Source organism: Prionailurus viverrinus, chromosome E3 (genome assembly GCF_022837055.1).
Source record: "Prionailurus viverrinus isolate Anna chromosome E3, UM_Priviv_1.0, whole genome shotgun sequence".
NCBI classification, from domain to species: domain Eukaryota; kingdom Metazoa; phylum Chordata; class Mammalia; order Carnivora; family Felidae; genus Prionailurus; species Prionailurus viverrinus.
In genome coordinates, this window is record NC_062576.1 from 37935592 (window position 1) to 37961903 (window position 26312).

General features: G+C 53.1%; 3 protein-coding genes across 8 annotated transcripts; 2 read left to right on the plus strand and 1 right to left on the minus strand.

Moving 5' to 3' along the window:
* The first annotated feature begins 238 nt into the window (after positions 1-238).
* ROGDI (rogdi atypical leucine zipper) lies at positions 239-6720 on the plus strand. Of its 2 annotated transcripts, XM_047838224.1 has the most exons (11): positions 239-378; positions 455-526; positions 1587-1675; positions 1873-1927; positions 2623-2703; positions 3542-3637; positions 4894-4992; positions 5348-5461; positions 5556-5605; positions 5721-5847; positions 6167-6720. In XM_047838224.1, exons 1-11 carry the CDS (start codon positions 334-336, stop codon positions 6206-6208), a joined length of 870 nt encoding a protein of 289 aa, XP_047694180.1. In that variant the 5' UTR covers positions 239-333; the 3' UTR covers positions 6209-6720. The 2 variants fall into 2 exon arrangements, with proteins under 2 accessions (XP_047694180.1, XP_047694181.1); XM_047838225.1 differs by lacking the exon at positions 5348-5461.
* SMIM22 (small integral membrane protein 22) lies at positions 6373-13429 on the minus strand. Of its 2 annotated transcripts, none has more exons than XM_047838242.1 (5): positions 13366-13429; positions 12098-12259; positions 7558-7705; positions 7354-7439; positions 6373-7189 (listed from the first exon to the last, which is right to left on the minus strand). In XM_047838242.1, the coding sequence occupies exons 2-5, from the start codon at positions 12188-12190 to the stop codon at positions 7148-7150; spliced, it is 369 nt and encodes a 122-aa protein (XP_047694198.1). In that variant the 5' UTR covers positions 12191-12259; positions 13366-13429; the 3' UTR covers positions 6373-7147. The 2 variants fall into 2 exon arrangements, with proteins under 2 accessions (XP_047694198.1, XP_047694197.1); XM_047838241.1 differs by having other exon boundaries at positions 7339-7439.
* Positions 13430-13453: 24 nt separating this feature from the next.
* On the plus strand, positions 13454-23605 carry SEPTIN12 (septin 12). 4 transcript variants are annotated; one of them, XM_047838213.1, is made up of 10 exons: positions 13456-13554; positions 13940-14131; positions 16858-16983; positions 17063-17144; positions 18812-18949; positions 19091-19208; positions 19297-19392; positions 22176-22272; positions 23170-23221; positions 23304-23605. In XM_047838213.1, the coding sequence occupies exons 2-10, from the start codon at positions 13969-13971 to the stop codon at positions 23512-23514; spliced, it is 1083 nt and encodes a 360-aa protein (XP_047694169.1). In that variant the 5' UTR covers positions 13456-13554; positions 13940-13968; the 3' UTR covers positions 23515-23605. The 4 variants fall into 4 exon arrangements, with proteins under 4 accessions (XP_047694173.1, XP_047694170.1, XP_047694171.1 ...); XM_047838214.1 differs by lacking the exon at positions 18812-18949 and having other exon boundaries at positions 13455-13554; XM_047838215.1 differs by lacking the exons at positions 23170-23221; positions 23304-23605 and adding an exon at positions 22367-22766 and having other exon boundaries at positions 13455-13554.
* The last annotated feature ends 2707 nt before the right edge of the window (positions 23606-26312 follow it).

Sequence of the window (26312 nt, forward strand, 5' to 3'; positions counted from 1 at the left end):
TATCAGGGCCGGGGAGGGGCGGGGCAAGAGGCCGAAGAGCTCCAGCGGCAGAGCGGCGGTGGACACGGCGCCCGAGCGCAGAGCGCTCGCGGTGGGTGCCAGCGGCAGCCTGGGAGAGCCGGAGCAGGCGGGTTCGCGCAGCCGCCAGCCTCGATTCGGAGCGCGGCTCGGCCGGTCGGCGGCGGGAGAGGCGGTCCGGGGGCGGGGCGGACGCGCGTGCCGCCAATCGGCAGCGGGGGTGGGCCCTGGTGCTGCTAGCGCACTGACGGCCGGTGCCCCGAGCCTCGAGCTGACGGCTGGTGCCTGACGGTCGCTGGGCGGCGAGCGGCGGCGATGGCGACCGCGATGGCAGCGACGGCGGCGGAGCGAGCGGTGTTGGTGAGGCGCGCGGCCAGGGCAGGGTGGAGCGGGGGGCGGTGGGCCCCGGAGGCTGACAGTCGGCCTGTGCCCGCAGGAGGAGGAGTTCCGCTGGCTGCTGCACGACGAGGTGCACGCCGTCCTCAGGCAGCTGCAAGACATCCTCAAGGTAAGGCGCCTGGCGGGCCGGCCCAGCAGCGGCTCTTTCCCGGGCCGATGCCCCTGCCTTCCGAGCGCCTGCTGTGGGCGCGATGCGCAGTGTGCAGACCAGGCCCTGCCTCGGAGGACTGGGAGTCCAGTCGGGGTACCAACACATGATTGTCCACTTAATCACAGGCAGCTGTGTGAGCGCAGTGCGTTGGGCGTGGAATGAGCTCCCGGGCAGGGAGTCGGGGTCAAGGAAGGCTTCCATTGAAGCTGTTAATCTCAAGGTCTCCAGCATCATACTCAACATCTGGAGGGCTCCCTTTCGCAAAAAGATTGCAGTACCAGCCTCACAGGGCTATTGTGAAATAAGTCAACTCACAGAAATGTCCAGACATTGCCTGGTAGGGCAGAAATTGCGAGTTGTCATGACTACTAACATTTTCTGACTCTGTCTCCACACCCAAGCGTCTTTTTTTTTCCCTTTTTTTTTTTTTTAATTTACATCCAAGTTAGCATATAGTGCAACAATAATTTCAGGAGTAGATTCCTTAATGCCCCTTACCCATTTAGCCCATCCCCCCTCCCACAACCCCTCCAGTAATCCTCTGTTTATTCTACATATTTATGAGTCTCTTATGCTTTGTCCCCCTCCCTGTTTTTATATTAGTTTTGTTTTCCTTCCCTTATGTTTATCTGTTTTGTCTCTTAAAGTCCTCATATGAGTGAAATCATATGATATTTGTCTTTCTCTGACTAATTTCACTTAGCATAATACCCTCCAACCCAAGCATCTTAACCAAGCCAGGAGGCCATCTCTCTGTTCTATATCCTGGAGTTGGGCTTGAGGCAGGTTTCTGGGGAATGTGGAAGGAACAGCTATCCATCCACTCTGGTAGGACCTGAAACCCAGGTGAGGGCGGAAAGGCCTGAGAAATGGGAAGGTGCCCTGGAGGCTTGGATAAGGTGCTCCGGTGAGACCAACCCACTTGACCCTCCCCTGGCCAACCTAGGAAATGGGGCTTCTGGAAAGACCGTTGAACTGGATTGGATGAACTTTACCCTAATCCCCTCTGCCCTTCCAGGAGGCCTCTCTCCGCTTCACTCTGCCCTGCTCTGGCACCGGCACGGAGGGTCCTGCCAAGCAGGAGAACTTCATCCTTGGCAGCTGTAGGTGAGCGTGAGCGGGGGCTGAGCAGAAATGAGGGCGATGAAGCTGCTTGTGAGGGGGACACCTGGGATCCCTCCAGGAGAGGCTGCACAGCCAAGGCCCAGCGGGCCATCCTGGGACAGCCAGGGGCAAGCTGCCGGGAGGGCCAGGTGGTGGGAGAGGGCAGCCACAGGCACTGCTCTGACCCCCACGTGTTGCAGCACAGACCAGGTGAAAGGCGTGCTGACTCTGCAAGGGGACGCGCTGAGCCAGGCGGTGAGTCCCCCAGCCCCTCTCCCCTTTCTCTGTTGCTGGAGGATCCAGCGGGAAAGAGTATGGGAGCCTCCTGCTGGCTCTGCCACCAGTTGGCTGTGTGACCCTGGGCAGGATCCTTGACCTCTCTGGGCCTCAGTTTTCTCCCTTGTAAAATACTCCCCCCACCCCCCAGCAGCCTCCTCATGGAATTGGCATGTGGCTTCTGTGTGAGGTGCCGAAGGGAGATGTTTGCACACGGCCCGGCCCTGAGTCTGGGCCCAGTGAAGCGTGGGCAGCAGCGGGATTAAGCTGGCCCCAATTCAAAGTGAAATCGGCCAGCATCTGAGCTCCGTTGGTGCCAGGCACCAAGATGTGGGGGAAGGTGCCTCTCCTCCAGTAGTGGGTGGGTGCTCAGTCCATTGGCCTGTACCCGTGTTCCCTTTTGCCCACAGTCACAGCTCCTCCTGGCTGAGGCCACCTTCCCCTTTCTGTTTTCCCTTTCATTTCTTTGTGGTTCCTTTTGGGCCCGAGTTCCTGTTTCCTGACCTCCTTGTTCACGCTCCAAATGGCCACTGTGCTGGGAGACCTTCTGCCCTGTGGAATGACAGGGGCCCGAACCACCCCACACACCCCATTTCTGGCCCCCTGCTCAAGGGCTCAGGGTGGCCAAAAGCAGGAGGGTGTCATCCTTCTGCTTATCCACTCTTGCCCGTCAGGATGTGAACCTGAAGATACCCCGGAACAACCAGCTGCTGCACTTCGCCTTCCGAGAAGACAAGCAGTGGAAGCTGCAGCAGGTAGTTGGGCCCTTCCCCTACTGGGGCTCAGGCCACAAGGGCAGGCAGGGGCAGGCCTGAGAGGCACTGAGGGCTCCAGGCTGGCCATGGGGATTTGAAGCCGGAGCAAGCCTGGAAGGGTGTTTCCTAGTAGCAGAGCTGGGGCAGGCAGTGCCTGGGGCTCCAGAGCCTAGCCTTGAAGGAGGTGGAAAACCTGTCTGTAGACCCCTGGGCCCCAGCAGGAACCACTGGGGTCCTCTGGAGCCAGGAACTCCCCTTCCCAGAGCCTCCAGGGGGCTTCTGATGGCTCCTGGAGACAGAGTCCATGTTCCCTACAAGCTCCTGTGTGATTGGTTGATCCAAGCCCCTTCCCCTCTCACTGGACTCCAGCTGGTCTCCACCTCAGGGCCTTTGCCCATGCTCGGCTCTCTGCTTTTCTTGTCATTTGGGTGATCCTCAAGAATCACTTCCCTGGGGCCTCCCTTGACCTCCATCCATCAAAAGAGGCTCCCCCTCCCCCATCCTGCAGAGTCACCCTCTTTCCTTGTGCAAGTCAGTCTTTTTATCTTAGGCCTTTACTCTGCGATCACCTGCCCTCCTTTAGAAGGTGAGCTATGTGACAGCAGGCCGGCCACAGTCTTGCCATGTGCCCAACACCCAGCCAGGACCTGGCATTCAGAGGACACGGAGCTGGGAGCTGGTGGGGAGAGGGCAGGCAGGCGGTTCCCACCCCACCCCTCCAAGGAGAATGGCCCCTCATCGTGATGACTGGGGCAGGAACCGCCCACCGAGAGATGAAGTTGGCATCTCTTCCTCTTGAGGCCCAGCCCACTGACCTCTCGATGGGCACTGTTCTCAGATCCAGGATGCCAGGAACCATGTAAGCCAAGCCATTTACCTCCTTGCCAACCGGGATGAAAGCTACCAGTTCAGGACAGGAGCAGAGGTCCTCAAGGTGAGCAGCCAGAAGGGACAGGAGAACTAGGTTCCCTACCCCTGGCCCTGACCAGGCCCCTGGAGAATTCTGCCCCCACATCCTCAGGCGCAGCTGATGGCCCACCCATCACCTCTCAACGCACACATGTCCATCCAGCTACAGTCAAATGATTTATATCCCAGGTTCCAGACTCAGATTGAGATTCTGATTCCAGGGCCTCCGCTGTAAGCTGTACAACCTCAGGTTACTTTCTTAGTCATTCTATGTCTCAATAGCCTCACCTATAGAGGGGGGACTCACTGCAGTAATGACCAGTTGTGATGATGCAGGTAAAGTAGGCTCTAGCAAATGCTCAGGAAGTGCTCAGCTACTACTAGTAGATGCTAGTAGTCACATGACTAGCACTAGAGGAACTCTTATAATTAGCAAAGGGAATCCACATGGTTTGCAGGGACCAGCTGCGCTCATATGCCCCAAACTCATGCTTAAACTCTGTCCCTGATTTGCTATGTGTCTTCAGGTGATTCACTTTCCTTCTTTGGACCTCTGAGTCCTCATATGAAAACTTACAACTAATGGCCTGAGGTCCCTCCCAGAACTGTGACCACCCTGGGGACAGGGGGTGTAGTCCCCATGCCTCCCCCCAGATTTGCCTTTCCTGGAAGCAAGGTCACCCCCATGCCCATGGCAATATCTGGAAGCAGTGGAAGTTGGGGCTCTGAGGAGTCCAAGCAAGAATTTTAGTCATGGCAAAGGAAAAGGATGAGTTCCAGATGGTTCCACTGTTCACTAGCCATGTGACCTTAGCACTTGGGAGCTTCTCTTTCCTCAACTGTGAAAATGGGGCTGGTACCCCAGGCTAAGACCTGAACCTAGCCATGCACCATCACCGTGCCTGGCTCCTTGCACCCAAGCTGGATTCAGGCCCCTTCTTCTAAGCTCCTTCATTTCCGGTACCCCCATCCACAAAGCCCTCATGCCCCTGAGACTGACCCTCAGGATCTCCCATGTTCCATTCCCCACTGGACCAGCACCCGGGATCCCATGCAGTAGAACCTGCTGGATAGGTGGTCACCACTGCAGACGTCCTACCCCCACCCTCAGCTGGAACCCCAGTACCTGCACCTTTAACAAGCCCCACACAGCAGGGATTCAGGCCTTGAGACTGTGAGCACCCAGGGCAGGAGCTGGGAGCTTCCATGACTTTGTCACTCTCTGATGTGGGAGGGCAGGGGCTGCCCTCGAAGCAGCTCTGACCAGCCCCCTGCCCACAGCTGATGGACGCTGTGATGCTGCAGCTGACCAGAGCCCGCAACCGGCTCACCACCCCGGCTACCCTTACTCTGCCTGAGATCGCTGCCAGTGGCCTCACGGTCAGTACCTTAGTCCAGCCCCTGCTCCAGGAGAGGGAATCCCCACTGAGGAGCCCAGCTTGCCCCTGGGAGGGACACGGGTGTGAAGGGGCCCTGGAAACCCCGAACTGCTGTCCGAGTCCTCTGTCTATGCAGTTTTCTGGGACAAGGTCCTTGGCTTCCACCCTGCGTCCCCCAAATGCTCCTAGTCTACATCAGTGCTTCTCAAGCCTGGTGCAGAAAGCCACCCAGGACACCTCGGAAAAGTCTAGAAGCCCCAGTGCCTGGGTTGGGGAATGGGGTTGCCCAAGTGGTTCTGGGAGGCCTGAGCCTGCGCGACCCTCATCCGACCTGCTTGCCCGGTGCTCGTCCCCAGCGGATGTTCGCACCTGCCCTGCCCTCTGACCTACTAGTCAATGTGTACATCAACCTCAACAAGCTCTGCCTCACCGTGTACCAGCTGCACGCCCTGCAGCCCAACTCCACCAAGGTGAGGGAACCCCACCCGCCCCCACGTGCCTGGCAGCCTCCAGGGCCTGACCGGCCTCCAGGGCCTGACCGGGTCTGGTCCCCTTCTTTCCTAGAACTTCCGCCCAGCTGGAGGCGCCGTGCTCCACAGCCCTGGGGCCATGTTGTAAGTATGCTGCCGGGGAGCACCCTGCCCTCCCCAACCCTTTGCACCTTGGGGCCTGGGGGGCCAGGCTTGTCAGCACCCCCCACCCAGGGGAGACCCTCCCCTCTCCCCACAGCGAGTGGGGCTCCCAGCGTCTGGAGGTGAGCCATGTGCACAAGGTGGAGTGTGTGATCCCATGGCTCAACGATGCCCTAGTCTTCTTCACGGTCTCCCTGCAGCTCTGCCAGCAGCTCAAGGATAAGGTGGGCCACGGGGGACTGTGGGGTCGGGGTGGGCCTCCCTCTCAGACACATTGGGCCAGCCAGGTGGCAGGCTGCTAAGCCTTTTCATCTTGGGGGGATCCCAAGGGCTGTGGTCATACCTCCAAAGCACCCCCAAATCTCCATCGTACCCTCCACACACACCCAGCAGATGGGCCACGACATTGCCGAGCAACAGTACCCTCTCCCTGACAAATTGCCCTTGGATGACCTTGAAATCTCACTCGGGTCACAGGGTACAGCAAGGGAGGCTCCCTAGCACCAGCACTCAACATGTCCCCCCACCTCTCTCCCTCTCCAGATCTCCGTGTTCTCTAGCTACTGGAGCTACAGGCCTTTCTGAACAGAACCCCCAAGAGTCTGTCCACCTGGGAAATGGCCCTTGTCCCTCAGCTATCCCCTCTCGGAGTGTTGGCCAGAGCCGGGCAGCATGGGCTATTTATTTTCGTCTTTACCCCATCCTGCCCATCATATTTGCACAGATGGAAATGAACACTGGAATCACTGAAAAGAAGGGACGAAGGCTTGCTTTTCATTTTGCGGAGGGGGGTGGTCAGGAAGGCGGAGCAGAGATGTGGCCCACATTCCAAACCCTCCCTCCCTGCAGGCAGAAACCTTTGGACTCTGGGTGGGGCCAACCCCAGGGCTCTCCTTTTTCTGCTTTCTGAGCTGCCCTTGGATGGTGAAGGGTAGCCATGCACACCCCCTCCATGGAGGGTGAGGAGTGGGTGGCGGCCCTAAGCTGTGAGTTAGGAGAGCAGACAGAAGCCACCCACCGTGAGCTGTGGTGTCCTAGAATGCGTTTGCTCAGCATCCCTGACAAGGCCTCTAGGAAATAAAGATCACCCCACTTTACCTGGAGCGTCTGTCTGTCTGTCTGAGTGAGGACCAGGCTGGGGATCCCTGATACTCAGGACCTGAGTGGGGTACCCAGTGACTGAGCCCTTGGCCCCCCCACACCACCTTTGAGGGGGTCCTCCGGGCTGCCACGGGGCTGAGTGGGATGGGAACAAGGGTTCTGCCTGGGGGTTCCGGCCCCTGAGTTGGGCCCCAGCTTCCCCTCCCATGGGCAGTTGCTGGTGATTCAGGGTCTGGTGGCCGTCGTGTAGGCTGAAAGCTGTGAGGGAGCAGGTGGGCATCTGGATAAAGCAGTGAGTTCCCAACTGCCCACCCCTTGACGGGAGGCTCAGAACACACTCCAGACTCAGGTTCTGGACAAACAAGGCATTGTTCCTGTTGCCCAGCAGGACACACGGGCAGAGGGGCTGGGGGGCTCTGTGTGTTAAGGTTCCAGGGCCAAGTTATCCACACCCCTGCGGTGTTCCTACAAGAGAGGCACAGGAATCAGCTGGGCTTCACTCATGTGTCCCCTGCCTGCCCCCTGTCCACAGGAGGCCCAGCACCCTCATCTCCCCAGTGCACTTCCAGGCTGCCCCTCGCACCTGCCCAGCCCAGGAGGCCAGTGGGGCTCACCTGATCGGGGCTCACCTTCTGGGATCTGGAGGTGCGGCGGCTGCAGCAGCTATAGCAGCAGCAGTGGATGCAAACAAGCAGCAGCAGCAGCAACACAGTGCCTGGGGGCGGGGGGGGGGGGGGGGGGGGTGGCGGTGACAGGTGTCCAGAGAGGGTCCTGGCCACGTCTGGGTCAGGAGGCTTGGGGGGGGCAAAGGCCAAGGCCACGGCCACACTCACCAAGGAAGATGAGAAAGATGATGAAGGCAGCAGTGTCCCACCTGGACTGGAACAGCTGACGGCTCCTCAGTTTCCCCAGCACTTCCTGGGCCGTGGTCTCCAGCTCCTTCTCCAGGTCTTCTGCCAAGGCCATCTCAGCTCCAGCCTTCTGGGTACCACCAGCCCCCAAGGGGCTGCCTCAGAACTCAGCCAGACCTCTCACAACCCAGCCCCTGCCCTGCCCCTGCCCCTGCCCCTGCCCCCTCCCACACCAACACCCCCAAACCCTTGCTTGGTCCCCTCCCACCCCCCCCACCCCTGCCCCCAGCAACTCCGCGCCCAGACTCCTACCAGCCTCCAGGCTCCCCCAGTCAGCCAGTTGCCAGGTCCTGAGAACACAGGCTACTTCCTGCTTCCGGATCCGCAACCCAAGATAGCTGCTACCTGAGGCCTTGGCACCTTGGCAACCAGCCCCACCCTTCCTAGGGGCGGCTAGGCTCCAGGGGGGTGGGGCCTGTGCCCTAACAGGTATGCTTACAGCTTCCCAACAGGAGCAGGTGCTGCGGGACCCAGGGAGGTAGCCATGGGCCTGTAAGCCTCTTCACTCGGGGATTTTTCACTGTTTTGTCAACAGGCCAGACAGGCAGCCTGGAACACAGTATGGCCTGGGCCTCTGTTGACTTGAGTGAAGAGAGACAGACAGGAGGGAGGGACAGGGAGGGAAAAGTGGTTTCCATTTCCCCTCCACTGGGCAGATGGCATGTGCCTGGCACCAAACTAGGAGTCTTTGTGGTCCTTGTCTCCTCTATTCTAATCCTCAGCGTGGTCGTTACAAAAAGATGATTATCCTCTCTCAAATGACCTCTTCCCCTGGAACTTGGGGCCTGGGGCCCCGACCCTGTCCAGAAAGGCAGCTCTCACTCTCCCTTCTTTCAGCGCAGACGTGTCCAGGCCCACCAAGGGCCAGACACTGCTCAGCACTTGAGGTTGGCCGTAAACCAAGTGGACACAATTTCTTAATTCTTGTGGTGCTTGTGGTCTAGCAGGGGAGAACGTGTCAGCTGATGTCAGGCTCCGCACCTAACACCATCCATTCATTTCCTGATTTGTCCTCAGGGCAAGCCTCAACTGGCATCACTGTCCTTTCCGCTCACAGATATGAAAGGTGTGGCCTTGAGAAGCTCAGCGACCAGCTCAAGTCGCACACCTAAGGTGCTCCTTCTCTGTCGCTGCTGTGACATACGACCACGCACTTCATGGCTTCAAACCATACAAATTTATTGTCTTAGGGTTCTGGAGATCAGAGTCTATAACAGGTCGGCAGGGCTGTGTTTCTTCTGAAGGCTCGAGGGGACAGTCCGTTCCTTGCCTTTTCTGGCTTTCTGGTGGCCACGCCCACTGGTCATGCCAGTCTCTGCCTCCATGCTCATATATCCTCTGGCCCTGACCCTCCTGACCTCTCTGCTACAAAGACCCCTGTGATTACATTGGCCCACAGGATAATCCCACCCTCTGAATCCTTAGTCACATCTGCAAAGTCCCTTTTGCTAAGTTACCATGCTCTCCCAAGGGTCCGGGGATTAGGATGGAAACATCTCTGGGGGCCATGATTCTGTCAGCCATCCCCAGAGTGAGCAGAGAAGCCAGAACTGCGGCCCAGGCATTTAGACCCCAGAGCCCTTCCCCACCACATTCTAGGGTCTCCTGTCCTGGGTCCCCTTCTTCCACCCTACCACCCCTCCGTCCTATTCCAGATCTCAGACGGCTGTTGCAGGAGCAGGGGAGTTTTGAAACAACTAGAGTGTTACTGCAGAAGGAAAGGAGGAGGGTGCAGTTTGAGGTAGTTCCTCAAACACTCATGCATGGTAGGGGGGCGGGGGCGGTGCCTGGGTGGCTCGGTCGGTTGAGGATCTGACTCTTGATTTCGGCTCAGGTCACGATCTCACGGTTCATGAGTTCGAGCCCCACATCAGGCTCTGTGCTGACGGCGTGGACCTCCTTGGGATTCTCTGTCTCCCTCTCTCTCTGCCTCTCCCTATTGTGAGTTTGCTCTCTCTCTGTCTCTCTAAAAACTAAATAAATATAAAAAAAAAAAAAGTTAAGGGGCATTAAGGAATCTACTCTCAAAATCATTGTTGCACTATATGCTAACTAGCTTGGATGTAAGTTAAAAAAATAAAATTAAAAAATTTTTAAATTTTTTTTAACATTTATTTATTATTGAGAGACAAGCAGAGCATGAGCATGGGAGGGGCAGAGAGAGGAGGAGACACAGAATCTGAAGCAGGCTCCAGGCTCTGAGCTGTCAGCACAGAGCCCGACGCGGGACTCAAACTCACGAACTGTGAGATCATGACCTGAGCTGAAGTCGTTCGCCCAACCAACTGAGCCACCCAGGCGCCCCAAAATTTAAAAAAATTTAAATAAATAAATAAAAATTTAAAAATAAAAAGTTACACATGGTGATTGCATATGGCCTAGCAATTCCGCTCCTAGGTATAGATAGACCCATGAAAATTGAAAACAAGTTCTCAAAGACTTGTACACAAGTGTTCACAGCAGCACCGATCACAAGAGCCAAAAGGTGGAAACCGCCCCAGCGCCTGTCAACCGATGAATGGATGACCACCACCAGGTGATTTGTCCATACAGTGGGATGTCATCCAGCCGCACAAAAGGAAGCAGTGACACCCGCTACAACACGGATGAACCTCCAAAACGTGACGCTCAATGAAGGAGACCAGACACAAAAGACCACATGGTGTGTAGGTCTGTTTCTGTGAAATGTCCAGAACAGGCAAATCCATAGAGACAGGAAGTAGTTAGTGGTGGCCAGGGGCTGGGAGAGGGGGGAAGAAGGGGAGTGACTGCTTAGTAGTGATGGGATTTCCTTTGGGGTGATGAACATATCTTGGAACAGGATGAGGTGGTGGTTTAGCCACATTGTAGGTGTACTAAATAGTGATCTGCCACTTACCTGTTCTCTTTAGAGTGGATAATGGTTAATTTTATGCAAATTAATTGTATGCAAATTTTACCTAAATTTTGTGTATATATATATATATATATATATATATATATATATATGTTTTGTTTTTTTTTTTAAATAGGCTCTATGCCCAATGTGGGGCTTGACTCACAACCCCAAGACCAAGAGTCACATGCTCTACTGACTGAGCCAGCCAGGTGCCCCTTTACCGCAATTTTATTACTTTGTTAAGAATTTTTTTAAGTTTATTTATTTATTTTGAGAGACAGAACGCAAGAAGGGGTGGGGCAGAGAGAGAGAGAATCCCAATCAGGGTCTGCAGTCAGCAAGGAGCCCAACATGGGGCTCACACTGACAAAACTGTGAGGTCATGACATGAACCGAAATCAAGAGTTGGACGCTTAACTAACTGAGCCACCCAGGAGCTCGTTTCTATCTCATTTAAAAAAAAAAAAAAGAGGATGGGGGTCCACAACTGTGGCCCCTGTCCCCCCACCACTTGGCCTGGCTGGGTGGGCAAGAGGCCCTCTGTCGCCTCTGCTCCCCACTGACTCTCAGCCTTCCTGTCCAGACCCCTGGGTGCCTTGTTACTTGTTTTTCATTATGAAAGTAAGACCTTCTAGGGGTGCCTGGGTGGCTCAATCAGTTAAGCATCCAACTCTTGGTTTCAGTTCAGGTCATGATCTCACAGTTTATGAGTTTGAGCCCTGCATCAGGCTCTGCACTGACCGTGCAGAGCCTGCTTGAGATTCTGTCTCTCTTCCTCTCTGTCTCTACCCCTCTCCTGCTCATGCTCTCTAAATAAATAAGTAAACTTAAAATAATAATAATAATAATAAAGTAAGACTTTCTGATGGCGGGGGGGGGGGTGCAGTTGCTCTTTATTAGGGAAAATCTGGGAAATTCCAACTTGTTAAAAGACAAAACCCAGAGCACCTGGGTGGCTCAGTTGGTTAAGCATCCAACACTTATTAAAATCTGAGAAATTACCACGTTACTAAAAAACAGAAACCACCTGTAGAGTTCTGAGACAGGAGCAGAGCAGTGATGGGGAGGCCATGCCAAGGCATATTTCAGGTGGGTCAGACCCCCCTCAGACTCAGATCCTGTTCCCAGCCCTTAACACCCACCCGTGTGTGGCCTTGGGGCACAATCCTTGACCTTCTCTGCCTCAGTTTCTCCTTCTGTAAAATGGGTGTATAAATATCATTCCCCTTATTCTTGGGTTAGATTGAATGGAATGATCCATAAAACACTTCCTTAGCACAATGAGGTGTTCTAGAAACATGCACTGAATGGCTATATATTACTCACCCAACTTATGGGTGTGATTCCCTTCAGTCTTCTGTTCTTTGTACACATTTGGACTCATCTGCTGTCCTCACACTGCTCAGATCACTTCACCCTGGGCTTTTCCCAATCAACACAGCCAAGAGCGCCATGCAAGTGACCACTGCTTTCTGCAAGCACGGTCATGACGCTTGTGATCCTAGTGGCTACCCACTGAGGCTCGCTTTTCTTTTTTTTTTTTTTTTTCCTCTCCCAGTTGCTCAGAATCCTACTGTCACTCACGTGGGATGGTTTTCCTAGGAAGCAGAATCTCCCGCTCAAGTTCAGTCCACAGGCCACCAGTACTGTTTGGTCATCCATGTACAACGTGCCCATTCGCTTTGATGAGGAGGCCAGCCTCCCATAACCCTTGAGAGCTGTGGACTTGTAGCTTGAGAGATTTCTCTATTGGGAAAGGAACCATGTTCCAGGGCAGGCTTTTCCCAGCCCCACCCAAAGCCTCAAGCCTCAAAGATGAAGTTTAAGCTCTGTCGTGAGATAGGTAGAAGGTAGGGAAGCACAAGGGCACGGGCAGAGAGGGACAGAAGGCTAGTTGGGGCTCAGGACAGTTGAGGTGAGTGGACTAGGGCAGACTTGGTGAGTTTCAGCAAGCAAAGCAGGGTTGGCAAACCACTTCCTGCTTTTGTAAATAGTTTTACCTACACACAGCCTTCACCTGTGTGTGGCTGCTCTCACACTACAACAGCAGGCCTGAAGAGTAGGTGTAATAGAGATATTATGACCCACAAAGCTCAAAATAACTCTTTACTATCTGGCTTTCAGAGAAAATGCTCAGCATCATGAGACAGAGGACTCCTCATGTGCCAGGAAACAGGTGAGAAAGTAGTGAGTGAGATGGATTTGTATAAGAAACATCGTGTCAGGGACACATCGGGGAGGGGTGAGGACTGTGGCAAACTGGAGAACTCATGGCCCAGCCAAAGAGGGCAGCTCATCAGCCATCAGAATTGCCAGGGCTTACAATCTCTAAGACACACTGGAAATCTAGATGTTCCCGTGAACAAGAAAAGCATTAGAGGGTAAGCACGTGGACTCAGATCCCAACCCGCCACTTCCTTACTAGGTGACTTTGCACAACTGGTTCAGACTCTCTGTAACCTGGAGGGAGTAACAGCACTAGCTTGATAGCACTGGGATGATCGTGAAACAAGCTGCCGTCCTACAGCCCCAGAACAATGTTATACACAGACTAAGTGTGGGGTAAATATTTCCTAAATCAATCTGGCCATTGAAAACACTGTGGCCCCAGCGGTGGACAGACCAAAGAAAACATGGACATTCTGCTTTCTGGCCGCGGGTCATGGGTTTGCTTTTGCTAGCAGAGTCATGAATTTGAAGTCAGAGGGACTGGCTGAAGCCCACTTAGCCCAGTTAGGTGACCTTGGGCAAGGGAGCTGCCCAGAGGCCCTGGGTTCCTGTCTATAGCACTAGGCCAGGGTCATTGTAAGGATTTAGGGTAAGTGTTCCAAAAGGACACTGGAAGAGCTTACCTGCCCCTGCCCTCAGCTCCCCGCTGTAGAGGAGGCCCACCCCTTGCCCCTCCCCCTGAAGTCATGGGGGGAGGGGATGGAGTTCAGATTCTTCAGTTAACTGTCACCTTGTCTCCTCCCCTCTCACCACACACACCAGCTAGGACAGGGAAGCTCCTTGAAGCTCCGTCAGAGACCCAAGGCCATCAGGTGCTACACAAAGCTGCTTCTCTCTGTCGCCATGGGTCCAGACCCTGGGCTTCACCAGGCTGGCCACATTCTTCTGGGGGGAGTGTCTGAGCAAGGATACTGCCTGGGCCAGGGGTGGGGGTAGGGAGGAAACTGGGGTGGGGGAGGAACAGATTACTGGGCTGGTGTATCTCTGGGAAGGGATTCAGCCTCCTCTGAGAGGCAGCTCCTCCCTGTACTTCACTCCAAAGCCCTTAGGCCCTGGGGCCTTGGAGGATGGGTAGATCAAGGGGTATAATGTGTGGGAGTGCCAGGTGGCCGAGCTCAGGAGCCAGGGTCCAGAAATGAGAACTCAAGAGGGTCCCCCTCCAGAGCCCCAGTAACCCCCTTCTCCCCACCCACCCAGTTGACAGACATTGCTGTGCCCTTGACCCCATGGACCCGCTGAGGCAGTCCCCCTCCCCCTGCTCGTCAAGACCCTCCAGCCCCAAGACCCCACCCTGCGAGATGCTTGGTTATGTGGGCATTGAGGCCGTGCTGGACCAACTGAAGATCAAGGCCATGAAGATGGGGTTTGAGTTCAACATCATGGTGGTGGGTGAGTGAGGGGCAGGGGCTCACGGGAGGACAGACCAAAGGGTGCAGACTTGTGGGGGTGGGCGCGTTACTTCACCTCTCTGAGCCTCAGTCTCAACAGTGGGTCTGTTAATAGTCCCTCACCAGGTGTCATAGTTTAAAATCTGGAAACACTGAGGCATTAAAAGACAAAAATCATCCATGAAGCCCCCTCCAAACCCAAAGAGAGCAATAAAAGGGGAGGCCATGGCAGAAAGTGGTGAACACCCAGACCCAGATCCTGATCCGGGCCCTTAACACCAGCCAACGTGTGACCTTGAGCACAGTCCCTGACCCCTCTCTGCCTCAGTTTCCTCACTGGGTTTAGCACTGTCCTGGCGTTCAGGAGGTTCTCTGGAATTGCATTTATATGGGTGCAAAATTGATTCTGTAGGTCAAAACTACACCTTTCACAAAATAAACTAGGTAATAGCAGACTATAAAATGTCAGAGTGGGCAACACCAATTAAGGGCATTGTTCCAAGGCAGTGCTGTCCAATAGAAGTATAATGTGAGCCACATGATGTCATTGTAAAAATTCCCAGTAGCCAGCTTTAAAAAAGGGAAGAGAAACTGGAGAAATTAATTTTAACTATTTATGTTACTTAACTCAGTATGTACTATCTTGAATGACATGTAATCCACACCCCAAAAAAATTGTCCATGAGAACTTCTGCATTCCTGGGGCATCTGGGTGGCACAGTCGGTTAAGTGTCTGACTCTTGATCTTGGCTCAGGTCACGGTCTTACAGTTTGCGAGTTCGAGTCCCAAATCGGGTTCTGCGCTGAGGGCGCAGAGCCTGCTTAGGATTCTGTCTCTCCTTCTCTCTGCCCCTCCCCCACTTGTGTGTGCTCTCTTTCTCTCTCAAGGTAAATAAACTTTTTTTGAAAGTTTAAAAAAAAGAACTTTTGCATTCTTTTTGGCACACACCAAGTCTGGAAAATCTGGGTTGTATTTTCCATTGATGGCATACCTCAATTCAGATTTTCCATATCACCCATGGCAGGAGCCAAGTGGGACTCCCATATTGGACAGCACAACCCTTCAGACAATTTTTGTTAAATACAAAAATACGTGTGCACCCTGCATTGTGATGTAGGGTGTTCCCTTCTGCAGATGTGGTCCACCGAGTTTGAGAAGCTCCCACGGCAGGGAAAACGGACCATCTACAACGACAGACAGTTTGGGTCAATCTCACCAAGTAGTGTCAAGCCAAAGAAGCCAGACATGAGAGACCACATGCTGTGTGCTTCCCTAAATCAAGGGTGGGCAGAGCTGCTCCCTGCTGATGGAAGCCCGGAGAATGGCTGTCCCTGGAGTGTTGGGTTAATAGTTACTGAGATGGGCATGATTGGGCTTGTGGGGAACTATATGCTCCATCTCTGGATCTGGTTCTGTATACATGGGCCATTTAATTTGTAAGATGCATTGAACTGCCCATCGGGATGAATGGATAAACACAATGTGATCTCTCCATGCAATGACACATTATTCAGCCATGGAAAAGAATGAAGTATTGACACCTGGTAGGACTTGGATGAACCTTGAAAACATTATGCTTAGTGGAAGCAGCCAGACATGAAAGGACAAATATTGCATGATTCCATTTCTTAAAAACAAATTTTAATGCATATTCATTTTTGAGAGAGAGAGAGAGAGAGAGAGAGAGAGAGAGCATGAGCTGGGGAGGGGCAGAGAGAGAAAGAGACACAGAATCTGGAGCAGGCTCCAGGCTCCGTGCTGTCAGCACAGAACCCAACAAGGGGCTCGAACTCACGCACCGCAAGATCATGACCTGAACCAAAGTCGGACACTTAACCAACTGAGCCACCCAGGTGCCCCATGCATGATTCCATTTCTTTGAAATGTCCAGAGTAGGCAAATCCACAGAGACACAAAAAAATGGATTAGCAGTTGCCAGAGGTGATGATGGAGGGAGAATGGGGAGGGGTTGCTAATGAGTGTGAGGTTTCTTTTGGGGCAATGAGCATGTTTCTTGACGGTTAAAAAAAACAACGTTCAGCCAAGTACATTTGAAGATCTAATTGTGACATGATTCATGAATCAGGCAGCACCTGGTCAGCAGGTAAGAAGTGAGCTCCAAGGAGTTGTGCAGAATGCAAGGTTTCTATATAGAAAGGAGGATGTGAGCAAGGAAGTTATTAGCAAAAGGAAAGGATTATTACAGGCAGGGTTGCTTTCCCTTAGAGGACAGGCAAAGGGTCTTAGGTGGATGACTTCATCTTCCTTTGGGGGACAGTGAGGGCCCATGTGACATGACTCACCGGTGCTGACCAGAAAATCCCTGACGGACCAGTTTAAGCTACGTTTCCGGGGGAGGTTGGAACTGCAGGTAAGTTAGATATTAGGCACCCATTTGGAGACTTGGCCTAAGTTCCGCCATTTGCGGCCTGTGGGTTTCTTTCTAATAGGAGCTACACAGAATTGGTGGGTGCACAACACTGTGAGTGTACTAAATGCCACTGAATTGTTCACTTTAAATGGCTAATGGTTAATTTTTTTACTGCATGAATTTTGCCTCAATAAAAATGGGTGGGATAAAGATTGAGGGGGACACTGACGATAGCACCCGCTTTTCAGTATTTATGTTATGCTTAGAAAACAGTTCACTTTCTAAAACTGTTTAACAGCCTGAGAAGCACTGCCTAAAATGTCCACCTCTGTTGCTGTCGTCTGGTTACCCCCAGGGCAGAGCGGGCTGGGCAAGTCCACAATGTTGAACACCCTTTTCAAGTCCAAGGTGTGGCAGTGCACCCCACCGGGCCTGGAGATGCCCACACCCCAGACGCTGCAGCTGAAGTCAGTGACCCATGGTGAGTGGTCCCCCACCCCCACCCCACCCACCCCACCCCACCCAGGCCAATCTCTTCCTACTCCACTCTCCACGCACAGTCATCGAGGAGAAGGGTGTGAAGCTCAAGCTGACAGTGACTGACACGCCTGGCTTTGGAGACCAGATCAACAATGACAAATGGTGGGTCCTTGACAGTGGGGGCCGAACCCTGGTTGCCCCTGCCCCTGCCCCTCCAGCCCCTGGGAAACATCCCAGCCCTGAAACACCTGACTGTGGCATCTTGGAGCCTCAGTCTATTCATCTGTATAATGGGTGCATGCAACCAGCCCTCCAAGATTGAAGGGAGTCCAGTACATAAAGGTCAGAACTTCCTGCCTGGCACACAGTAGGTGTTCAGTCAAGGTTAGGATATAGCAGAAGTTAGAAGCCCACACTACAGAGTCAGGACCACAGAGTTAGACCACTTTCCAGTTAGGTAACCTGGGACTGGTCATGGAAGCTCTCTGAGCCTCAGTTTCCTTCTTTGTAACTTGAGGGTGATGACACCCACCTTGCAGAGTTGTTCTAGGCTCTCAGTGACAAAACCCACGACAGTAGTTGGTCACACACACACACACACACACACACACACACACATGCACACACACAATCAGGACTGGATGCATAATTTGTGGGACCCAGTGACATGAAAATGTGGGACCCATTGTTCAAAAAGTATTACGAGTTGTAAAACCTTGACCACAGGACATTGAATGAACTGCAAGCCCTTCCAAGCACGGAGCTCTGTGGAAATGGTCTGTTTGTGCTTGTATGAAGCCAGCCCTGTGTACAATGCTTCATTGAGCACTTGCTTTGTGCCAGCCCTGTTCTAGACATGGGGATACAGCAATGAACAAAACAGATGAACATCTCTGCCTACGTGAAATTTACATTGTCGTGGGAAGGGGGGCTGAGCAATGAACACAACAAATCAGTTATACATAAGGTGGGCCTAAACTCTATCATTCAAGGAGGACATTTCTGAGAAGGGAAAGCATAGGGAGCTGTAGAGGGATTGCAACTTTAAGCAGTGTGATCGTGAAAGACCTCCCGGATAAGGTGACACTTGGGCGGATTTCCAGGATATGAGAAAATGAGCATTGTGGACATGCAGGGGAAGAGTGTTCAAAGTGGATAGTGGCATGTGCCAAGGCCCTGCGGTGGGCAGAATGGTATGTTCATGGAAAGCTGGTGTGGCTGGAGGTGTGTGCATGGTAGGGAGAAACGAGGAGGGGAGGGCAGGCAGAAGAAACAGTGATATGCGGTAGGGCCTGGTAGGGCAGTGTAAGGACTTAGGCTTTTCTGTGGCCACTGTGGGCAGGCTGAGCAGAAAAGGGATGTACTCTGACTCCTGTTTTTAAAAGGATCTTAAAAAAAAAAAGGGGGTGGAGGAGTCCTTTTGGCTGCTTGGTTGACAATAGCCTGGCAGGGGAAGGGACCCAGGGAGAGGACTCAGGAGATCCTTGCAACAATGGCGTGAGTGCCCATGGTGGTTGGAACCCGGCTGTGGCGATTCATCTCTTTTAAGACCACGCCCCAACAAAGTAGGTGCTCTTAGTCTCTCCATTTTATGAACGAGGAAACCAAGGCCTCAGCTTGAGAACGGCAGGGGTCTCTCTGATAATTCAGGGGGGCGGGGGGAGGGTGATCAGGTAACCACAGGTCTCAGCTCGTACAGGAACGGAGGTCCTGTGTCCTGGGCCAACTGGGGCAATTGGTCTTCCGAAGGGGAGACCACCCAGAGGACCTGGGGAGACGGGTGGGGCTCCCAGGGGCGGCTCTGAGGTCGGGTCCGTCTGCCACCCCAGCTGGAACCCCATCCTAGGCTACATTAACGAACAGTACGAGCGGTACCTGCAGGAGGAGATCCTCATCACCCGCCAGCGCCACATTCCCGACACGCGGGTGCACTGCTGTGTGTACTTCGTGCCACCTACTGGACACTGGTAAAGGGCTGAGCCAGCTGGGGGAGGGACCCTGGCCTGGGGCAGAGAGGAGGAGGAGGAGTCCCTGGTCTGGGCTGCAGGCCGGCACCCCCTCACTCATCCACTGCCACCGCCTCCACTGTTGCTGCCCTGCCTGAGCAGCCTGCGGCCTCTGGACATTGAGTTCCTACAGCGGCTGTGCCGGACCGTGAACGTGGTGCCTGTGATTGCCCGGGCCGACAGCCTGACCCTTGAGGAGCGAGAGGCCTTCAGGCGCAGGGTGATCTGGGCGCCCGGGGTGATGGGGCCAGTGGGAGCAAGGAGGAGGCCAAGTGCACAGGATGAGATGAGGTCACCTGCGTCCCCAGATCCAGCACAACCTGAGGACTCACTGCATCGAGGTGTATCCACAGAAATGCTTTGACGAGGATATCAATGACAGGATCCTCAACAGCAAGATTCGGGTAGGAGGCCACGGGGTGGGGGTGGGGGGCAGGCTGGTGTGACCACGGCTGGGCGATTTGCTTTCCACCTGCTCTTTCTGTCTAAAGATTCATCTCCCTCTACAGCTTGGGGAAAGTTCACATACTTCTGGCAGGTATGAATCTCCATACATACATAAACTCAAACATCAACAACCTACAGAAATGGGAGGGAGAAAAGGCTTGCAAATGGTTTATCTGATATGGGACTTGTATCCTGAACATAATAAAGAACCCTTACAAATTTAGAAATGGGCAAAGGTTTTGAATGACATTCCCTCAGAGAATTTGGACAAGAGGCCGATGAGCCCACGAAAAGATGTTGGTTCGACATCACCAGTCATCCGGGAAACGCAAAGCAAAACCACAAGGTACCGCTTCATACCCACTAGGGTGGCTGTTTGCAAAATGACAGACAATCCCAAGTGTTGGTGAGGATGTGGAGAAGTTGAACTGGCAGGCAGACGCTGCTGACGGGAATGTCAAACGGTGCTCCCACTTTGGAAAATAGTCTAGCAGTTCCTCAAAAGGTTGAACGCTGAGTTACCATGGTACCCAGCAGCAAGCCCACTCCCAAGAGAAATGAAAACCTATGTTCACATAAAAACATGTACACAGATGTTCATGGCAGAAATACATGTAATAGCCAAGGAGTGGAAATAAGCCAAATGTCTATTCACTTATGAATGACTAAATAAATACACGTGGTCTGTCTACACAATGGAGTGTCCTCCAGGTATAAAAACGGATGGATGTAGCACTGACACCTGCTGCAACACGGATGAACCTTGAAAACATGAAGCGCCTGGGTGGCTCAGTCGGTTGAGCGTCCGACTTTGGCTCAGGTCATGATCTTATGGTTTGTGACTTCGAGTCCTGCATTGGGCTCTGTGCTGACAGCTCGGAGCCTGGAGCCTGCTCTGAATTCTGTGTCTTCCCCTGTCTCTGTTCCTCCCTACTCACGCTCTCTCTCTCTCTCTCTCTCCTTCCCCCTCCCTCTCTCTCAAAAATAAACAAAAAAAAAAAAAAAAAAAAAGAGAAAAGAAAACATGAAGCTCAGTGAGAAGCCAGACACAAGAGGACAAATATTACATGATTCCATTATATGAAACGTCGGAATAGGTAAATCGTATAGAGACAGAAAGTAGATTAGTGGTTGCCAGGAGCTGGGGGTCAGGAGCAGTGGGGAGTGACTGCTGATGGGTGTGGGGTGTCATTCTGGGGCAGCGAAAATGCCCTGGAGTTAGACTGTGGTGATGGCTGCACAGTCTTGTGAGCTGCACCTTTCAAAGGGTGAATTTTATGGTACGTGAATTACATCTCAGTAAAGCTGTTTCAAAAGAGAAGGAAAGAGGGAAATAGCTAACCTCTTCTTTTTCTCCTAATCACCTGAATTCCACCTCCAAGCCTCTACCTTGTCGTCCCGGTGGTTTGTCCAATGTCAGTCTGTCTGGATCCTGCAAAGGACTCAGGTGAGGGCTGAGGTTCATCATGCATTGACCTCAGGCCTTGAATCACTCCCTCAGGGACCGTGTTAACCTGCACAGCGGTGCTGTTGCCTGGATTAGAAGCAAACAACTCTGCCTTCACAGACATGGCCCGCATGTGATTTCAGCCCCACACAGATTCATGGCCAGTTCCCTTTGTGCAGTAAACAAACCACATCCGCACATGGCCCTGTTTCCCATCTCGGACCCAATGTCTCCACCATTCCCTCTTTCTCCTCTCCACCGGCACAATAAACAGGATCTCCTGTGAAACGTTCAAAGAGCCTTGACCTTGACCAGTTTCTTTCTGTCCTGAGGACTGAGAAGGCAGCAGCGTGGCCGCAACTGACACAGACCTGAACATACTGACTCAACATCTCAGTAAATCGTCCAGACGTCTAACATTTATTGAGGGTTTGCTCCGGGCTGGCACAGGATAAGCGCAGAGCAGATAATTATGATTGCCACCATTGATTACTATTCCTCATCACAAATTAACTCCTGGAAATAAAAGCAAACCCCTAAATAGCAGTTTGGAGTTCAGGAATTTGAGTCTCCACTTCTGGCCGTGAGCAAGTGAACCACCAGAATTTTCAGCAGGGCTCAGCAAACTTTTTAGTGAAGGGCCACATGATGGTAAGTATGTTAGGCCTTGTGGGCCAACTGGTCTCAGTGCAATTACTCAACTCCGCTGTTGCAGCACGAAAGCAACCTAGACGTGAGTAAATGAATGCATGGGGCTGTATGCCAACAGACTTTATATGGGGAAACAGGCAGGAGCCTGATCTGGCCCATGTACCATAGGTTGCCAACCCCTGGGTTGCAGAGTCATGTCATTTAACCCTCTTGATAACCGATGAAGGTGATTGCAGGTCATCTCTTACCCAGGTAAGAGATGGGACATCCCTAAGATTATATTATTAATGTGGCTCTGAGTAACCTTCCCAAACATTCACAAAGCCCTGTGTATGTACTCTTCTGACTCCCATTTTACAGATGAGAAAACTGAGGCATTGATCAGACTTTTTTTTGAAAGATTTTATTTTTAAGTTATCTCTACACCCAACGTGGGGCTCGAACCCACAACCCTGAGATCAAGAGTCGCAGGCTCCAGCAACTGAGCTGGCCAGGTGCCCTGTGTCTTTTGACTTCAGATCTCTGTGCTCCTTCTACCACTGTCTCCCCACAAAGGACAGTGTCCTCCCCCACCCCACCTCCGTGACTTCTCTACCCACCTCCTAGGCAGGGCCAACCCTTTTGTCTCCTCTCCTCCCGCAGGACCGGATCCCCTTTGCTGTGGTCGGGGCCGACCGACAGCACCTGGTGAACGGGAGGTGTGTCCTGGGCCGGAAGACCAAGTGGGGCGTCATTGAAGGTCAGTGCAGGGACTCTGCAGAGAACGCAGGTGAGGGTGGGCTGAAAATCCAGGCGCATCCTGCTGCCTCCGGCACCCTCAACACTCATCACAGGGCCCACAGTGGGCAAGCCCACAACCAGGAAGCAGACAGACCTGGAAATCAAGTCCCTCCTTGCAGCGGGGAGGACTCAGGCAAGTTACCTGACTCTCGGGGCCTCAGTTTCCTCACAGTAAAATGGGCATCAACCTCATGCATGGCCATTTGCGTCTGTGCAACCAACGAACTGCACATCTGTACATGGAAGGTGGTTGGACAGGGCAGGCCACTGCTTTGCATGATGCCCACCACCCAGAGGACACCCTATGCATTTGCCAGAATTTGTTGTGGGCCTTCTATGTGCCAGGCATACTCTATGCGCTTCCTCAGGGGATACACTGAAAGCGGGACAGACAAGGCTCCTGTCCCCAGAGAGCTGATGAGACAATGACAGGTGGGAGAAGGCAGGGCAGGAGGCTAGGCTACCTGAGGGGGTGGAGGGAGGCCTCTCGCTGCGGGGGTGGGGGGGGGGATGGGAAGTAAAGGAGGAGCAGCCAGGGCCTGGGCCCCCCATTTATCCACATAATCACTAAAATAATATAATATATATGGTACCATACACATACTGTACTGTAGTAATTATTAAGTGGACAATAATAAATGATTAGTGGATTCATTGACTCAAGTATTGGTAGCAGCCTTCTGTACCAGGTGCGGGGGGCACAGCAATGAATAAATGGACGTGAGAAAAGACAGAAATGTGGGCAGAAAGTTTGCGGTGGATATCAGGGGTACACAGCATACAGTGGGCGCTTACTTGGTGCTCATCGAGGGCAAGGCAAGTGGACAGGGCCAGCGGTCTGGGTCGTGTCTTGCAGTGGAGAACATGGCGCACTGTGAGTTTCCTCTGCTGAGAGACCTGCTCATCCGGTGAGAGTGCAGGGACCCCGGGGGGGGGGGGGGGCGGGGGACGCTGTGGCCAGCCTGGGCTCAACTGCCTCCCGTCTCCCAGCTCCCACCTCCAAGACCTGAAGGACATCACCCACAACGTCCACTACGAGAACTATCGAGTTTGCAGACTCAACGAGAGCCACGTGCTGCCTCATGGGCCCTGCTGGGTGAACCTGGCGCCGACCCCACCAGGGCCCTCTGTCGTCCCCGGGCCCTCCAAGGTGTGCAGGCAGGCACGCGAGGACTCTGACGACAACGAAGATGACTACTGAGCACGGGGCGGGGGCGGGGCACCCGTCAGCCCCCAACACGGGACTGTGTACGAGAGGGTGTATTAAAGGCGGACGTTGCTTTTAATGAAAAGCTGTGCTTTAAAAACAAAAGGCGTTTTGTAAATGAGTTCTTTGAGCTATCCTCAAAATAAAAGTACTGTTCTTTTTTTTTTAATTATTTTTTTTTCAACGTTTATTTATTTTTGGGACAGAGAGAGACAGAGCATGAACGGGGGAGGGGCAGAGAGAGAGGGAGACACAGAATCGGAAACAGGCTCCAGGCTCCGAGCCGTCAGCCCAGAGCCCGACGCGGGGCTCGAACTCACGGACCGCGAGATCGTGACCTGGCTGAAGTCGGACGCTTAACCGACTGCGCCACCCAGGCGCCCCAAAAGTACTGTTCTTTTAAAAATAATCGTGTGAGGGGCGCCTGGGTGGCTCAGTCGGTTAAGCGTCCGACTTGGGCTCGGGTCATGATCTCGCGGTCCGTGAGTTCGAGCCCCATGTCGGGCTCTGTGCTGACAGCTCGGAGCCTGGAGCCTGTTTCGGATTTTGTGTCTCCCTCTCTCTCTGCCCCTCATCTGCTCATGCTCTGTCTCTCCCTGTCTCAAAAATAAATAAACCGTTTAAAAATTTTTTTAAATAAATAAAATAAAATAACTGTGTGAGACCCAAGGCCCTCGGGGATCCTGAGGACCCGGGAGCTCGTGCCTTGGACAACCGGCCCCTCCTGCCCCATTCCAAATGAGGCTCTGCTGTCACTGCCGACCCTCCTTCCTGGCACAGGGTCAGGCCCTGTCTCGTAAACACTTACCAATTCCCCGTCTTCAGTTCTTGTCCCCAAGCTCTGTGCTCCCCGCTCCTGTCTGCCTCTCTGCCCTGCCCTGGCCGACCAGCGGCAGGGAGAAGATTGTCCTCTCAGCTCACGCAGGGAGAGGAAATCCATTCTTCTTCTGCCCTTTAGCTCTTCTAGAGTCCTCAGCAGATGGGGTGATGCCCACCTAGTACTGGGGAGGGAGATCCTCTTTACTCAGTCTACTGAATCAATGCTAATCTCTTCCGGAGACATTCTCACAGATGCACCCAGAAATTATGTTTTACCAGCAATCTGGCCATCCCTCGACCCAGTCAGGTCGACACTTAAAAAAAATTTTTTTAATGTTTGTTTTCATTTTTGAGAGAGACAGCACATGAGCGGGGGAGGGCCAGAGAGAGAGGGAGACACAGAATCTGAAGCAGGCCCCAGGGTCTGAGCTGTCGGCACAGAGACCAACGTGGGGCTCAAACTCACCAACTGTGAGATCACGACCTGAGCTGAACCTGGACGCTTGACCGACTGAGCCACCCAGGCGCCCCTCAGTCAAGTTGACACTTAAAACTAACCATCACATGAGCTACAAGTTGCCTCCTGCATGATGCCCTCCTTGACTTCCCAAGTCTGGCGTATTCACTGCCCAACGTACTCTGTATGTATCTCATGGTTTCTTTTCAGGTCAGTGTCCCTATCGGGCTGGGACCTCCGTGAGGATGGAGATCTATCAGACAAGTGCTCAGGACCCAGCTGTTAAATGAATGACCCTTGGAGCCCCTGCCTCAGCTATTAACCCCTCAAATTCACAAACCTACCTACCAGGCTTGAGGATCTCCCAGGGCCTGTGGGGACCCACACCTAGCACGCCAACATCTCAGAGGCAGTGTGCTGCTACATAGGGGCCAAGCACATTCCTAGGGTTAATATTAGCCCTGGGCAATAGGGCAATGTCTACAGCACACACCCTTTGGCTCAGCAGTTGTATTTAGACATTGTAATCAGAAATTCTATCTCTAGGAACAGATCTTAGGGATAGACCAGAGTTTCTCAACCTTAGCACTGCAGATGTTTGAGGCTGGGTCATTCTTTGTTGTGGGGCTATCCCATGCATTATAGGATGTTTAGCCCTGGGCCTCCACCACTGGATGCCAGTAGCACCGTCCCTCCTGCCGTGACATCAAAAATGTCTCCTGGGGCACCTGGGTGGCTCATTCAGTGGAGTGGAGTGTCTGACTGTTGATTTTGGCTCAGATCATGATCCTAGGGTCATGAGATCAAGTCCTGCATCAGGCTCTGTGCTGAACTTAGAGCCTGCTTAAGATTCTCTCTCTCCCTCTGCCCCTCATCCCTGCTCATGCTTGCTCTCTCTCTCTCTCTTAAATAATAATAATAACAATAATGATAATGTCTCTAAACATTATTCACTGACCCCCCCGGAGACACAGTCTCCCCTTTTGAGAACCACGGCTCCTGGCACCCAGTATAGTAAAGACAGAAAGCAGCCTACCCGTCTGCCAGGAGTGGGCCAGGAAGTAAATCATGGGGCATTCACACCACATGCACTCGTTTGTTATGGCTGCTGTAACAAATTACCACCAACTGGAAAGGCTTAATTTTTTTCAGTATTTATTTTTGAGAGAGAGAGAGACAGAGTATGAACTGGGGATGGGCAGAGAGAGAAAGAGACAGAGAATCCGAAGCAGGCTCCAGGCTCCAAGCTGTCAGCACAGAGTCGCACACGGGGCTCGAACCCACGAACCATGAGATCGTGACGTGAGCCAAAGTCGGATGCTCAACCGACTGAGCCCCTCAGGCGCCCCTGGAAGGCTTAAACAACACACGTTTACTTTCTCACGGTTCAGGAGGACAGAAGTCTGAAATCAATACGGAGGTGGCAGCAGGGTGGTGCTGGGGGGAAATCCATTTCCCTGCCTTTCCCCAGCTTCTAGAGACTGCATTCCTGGGCTTACGGCCCCTCCCCTTTCTT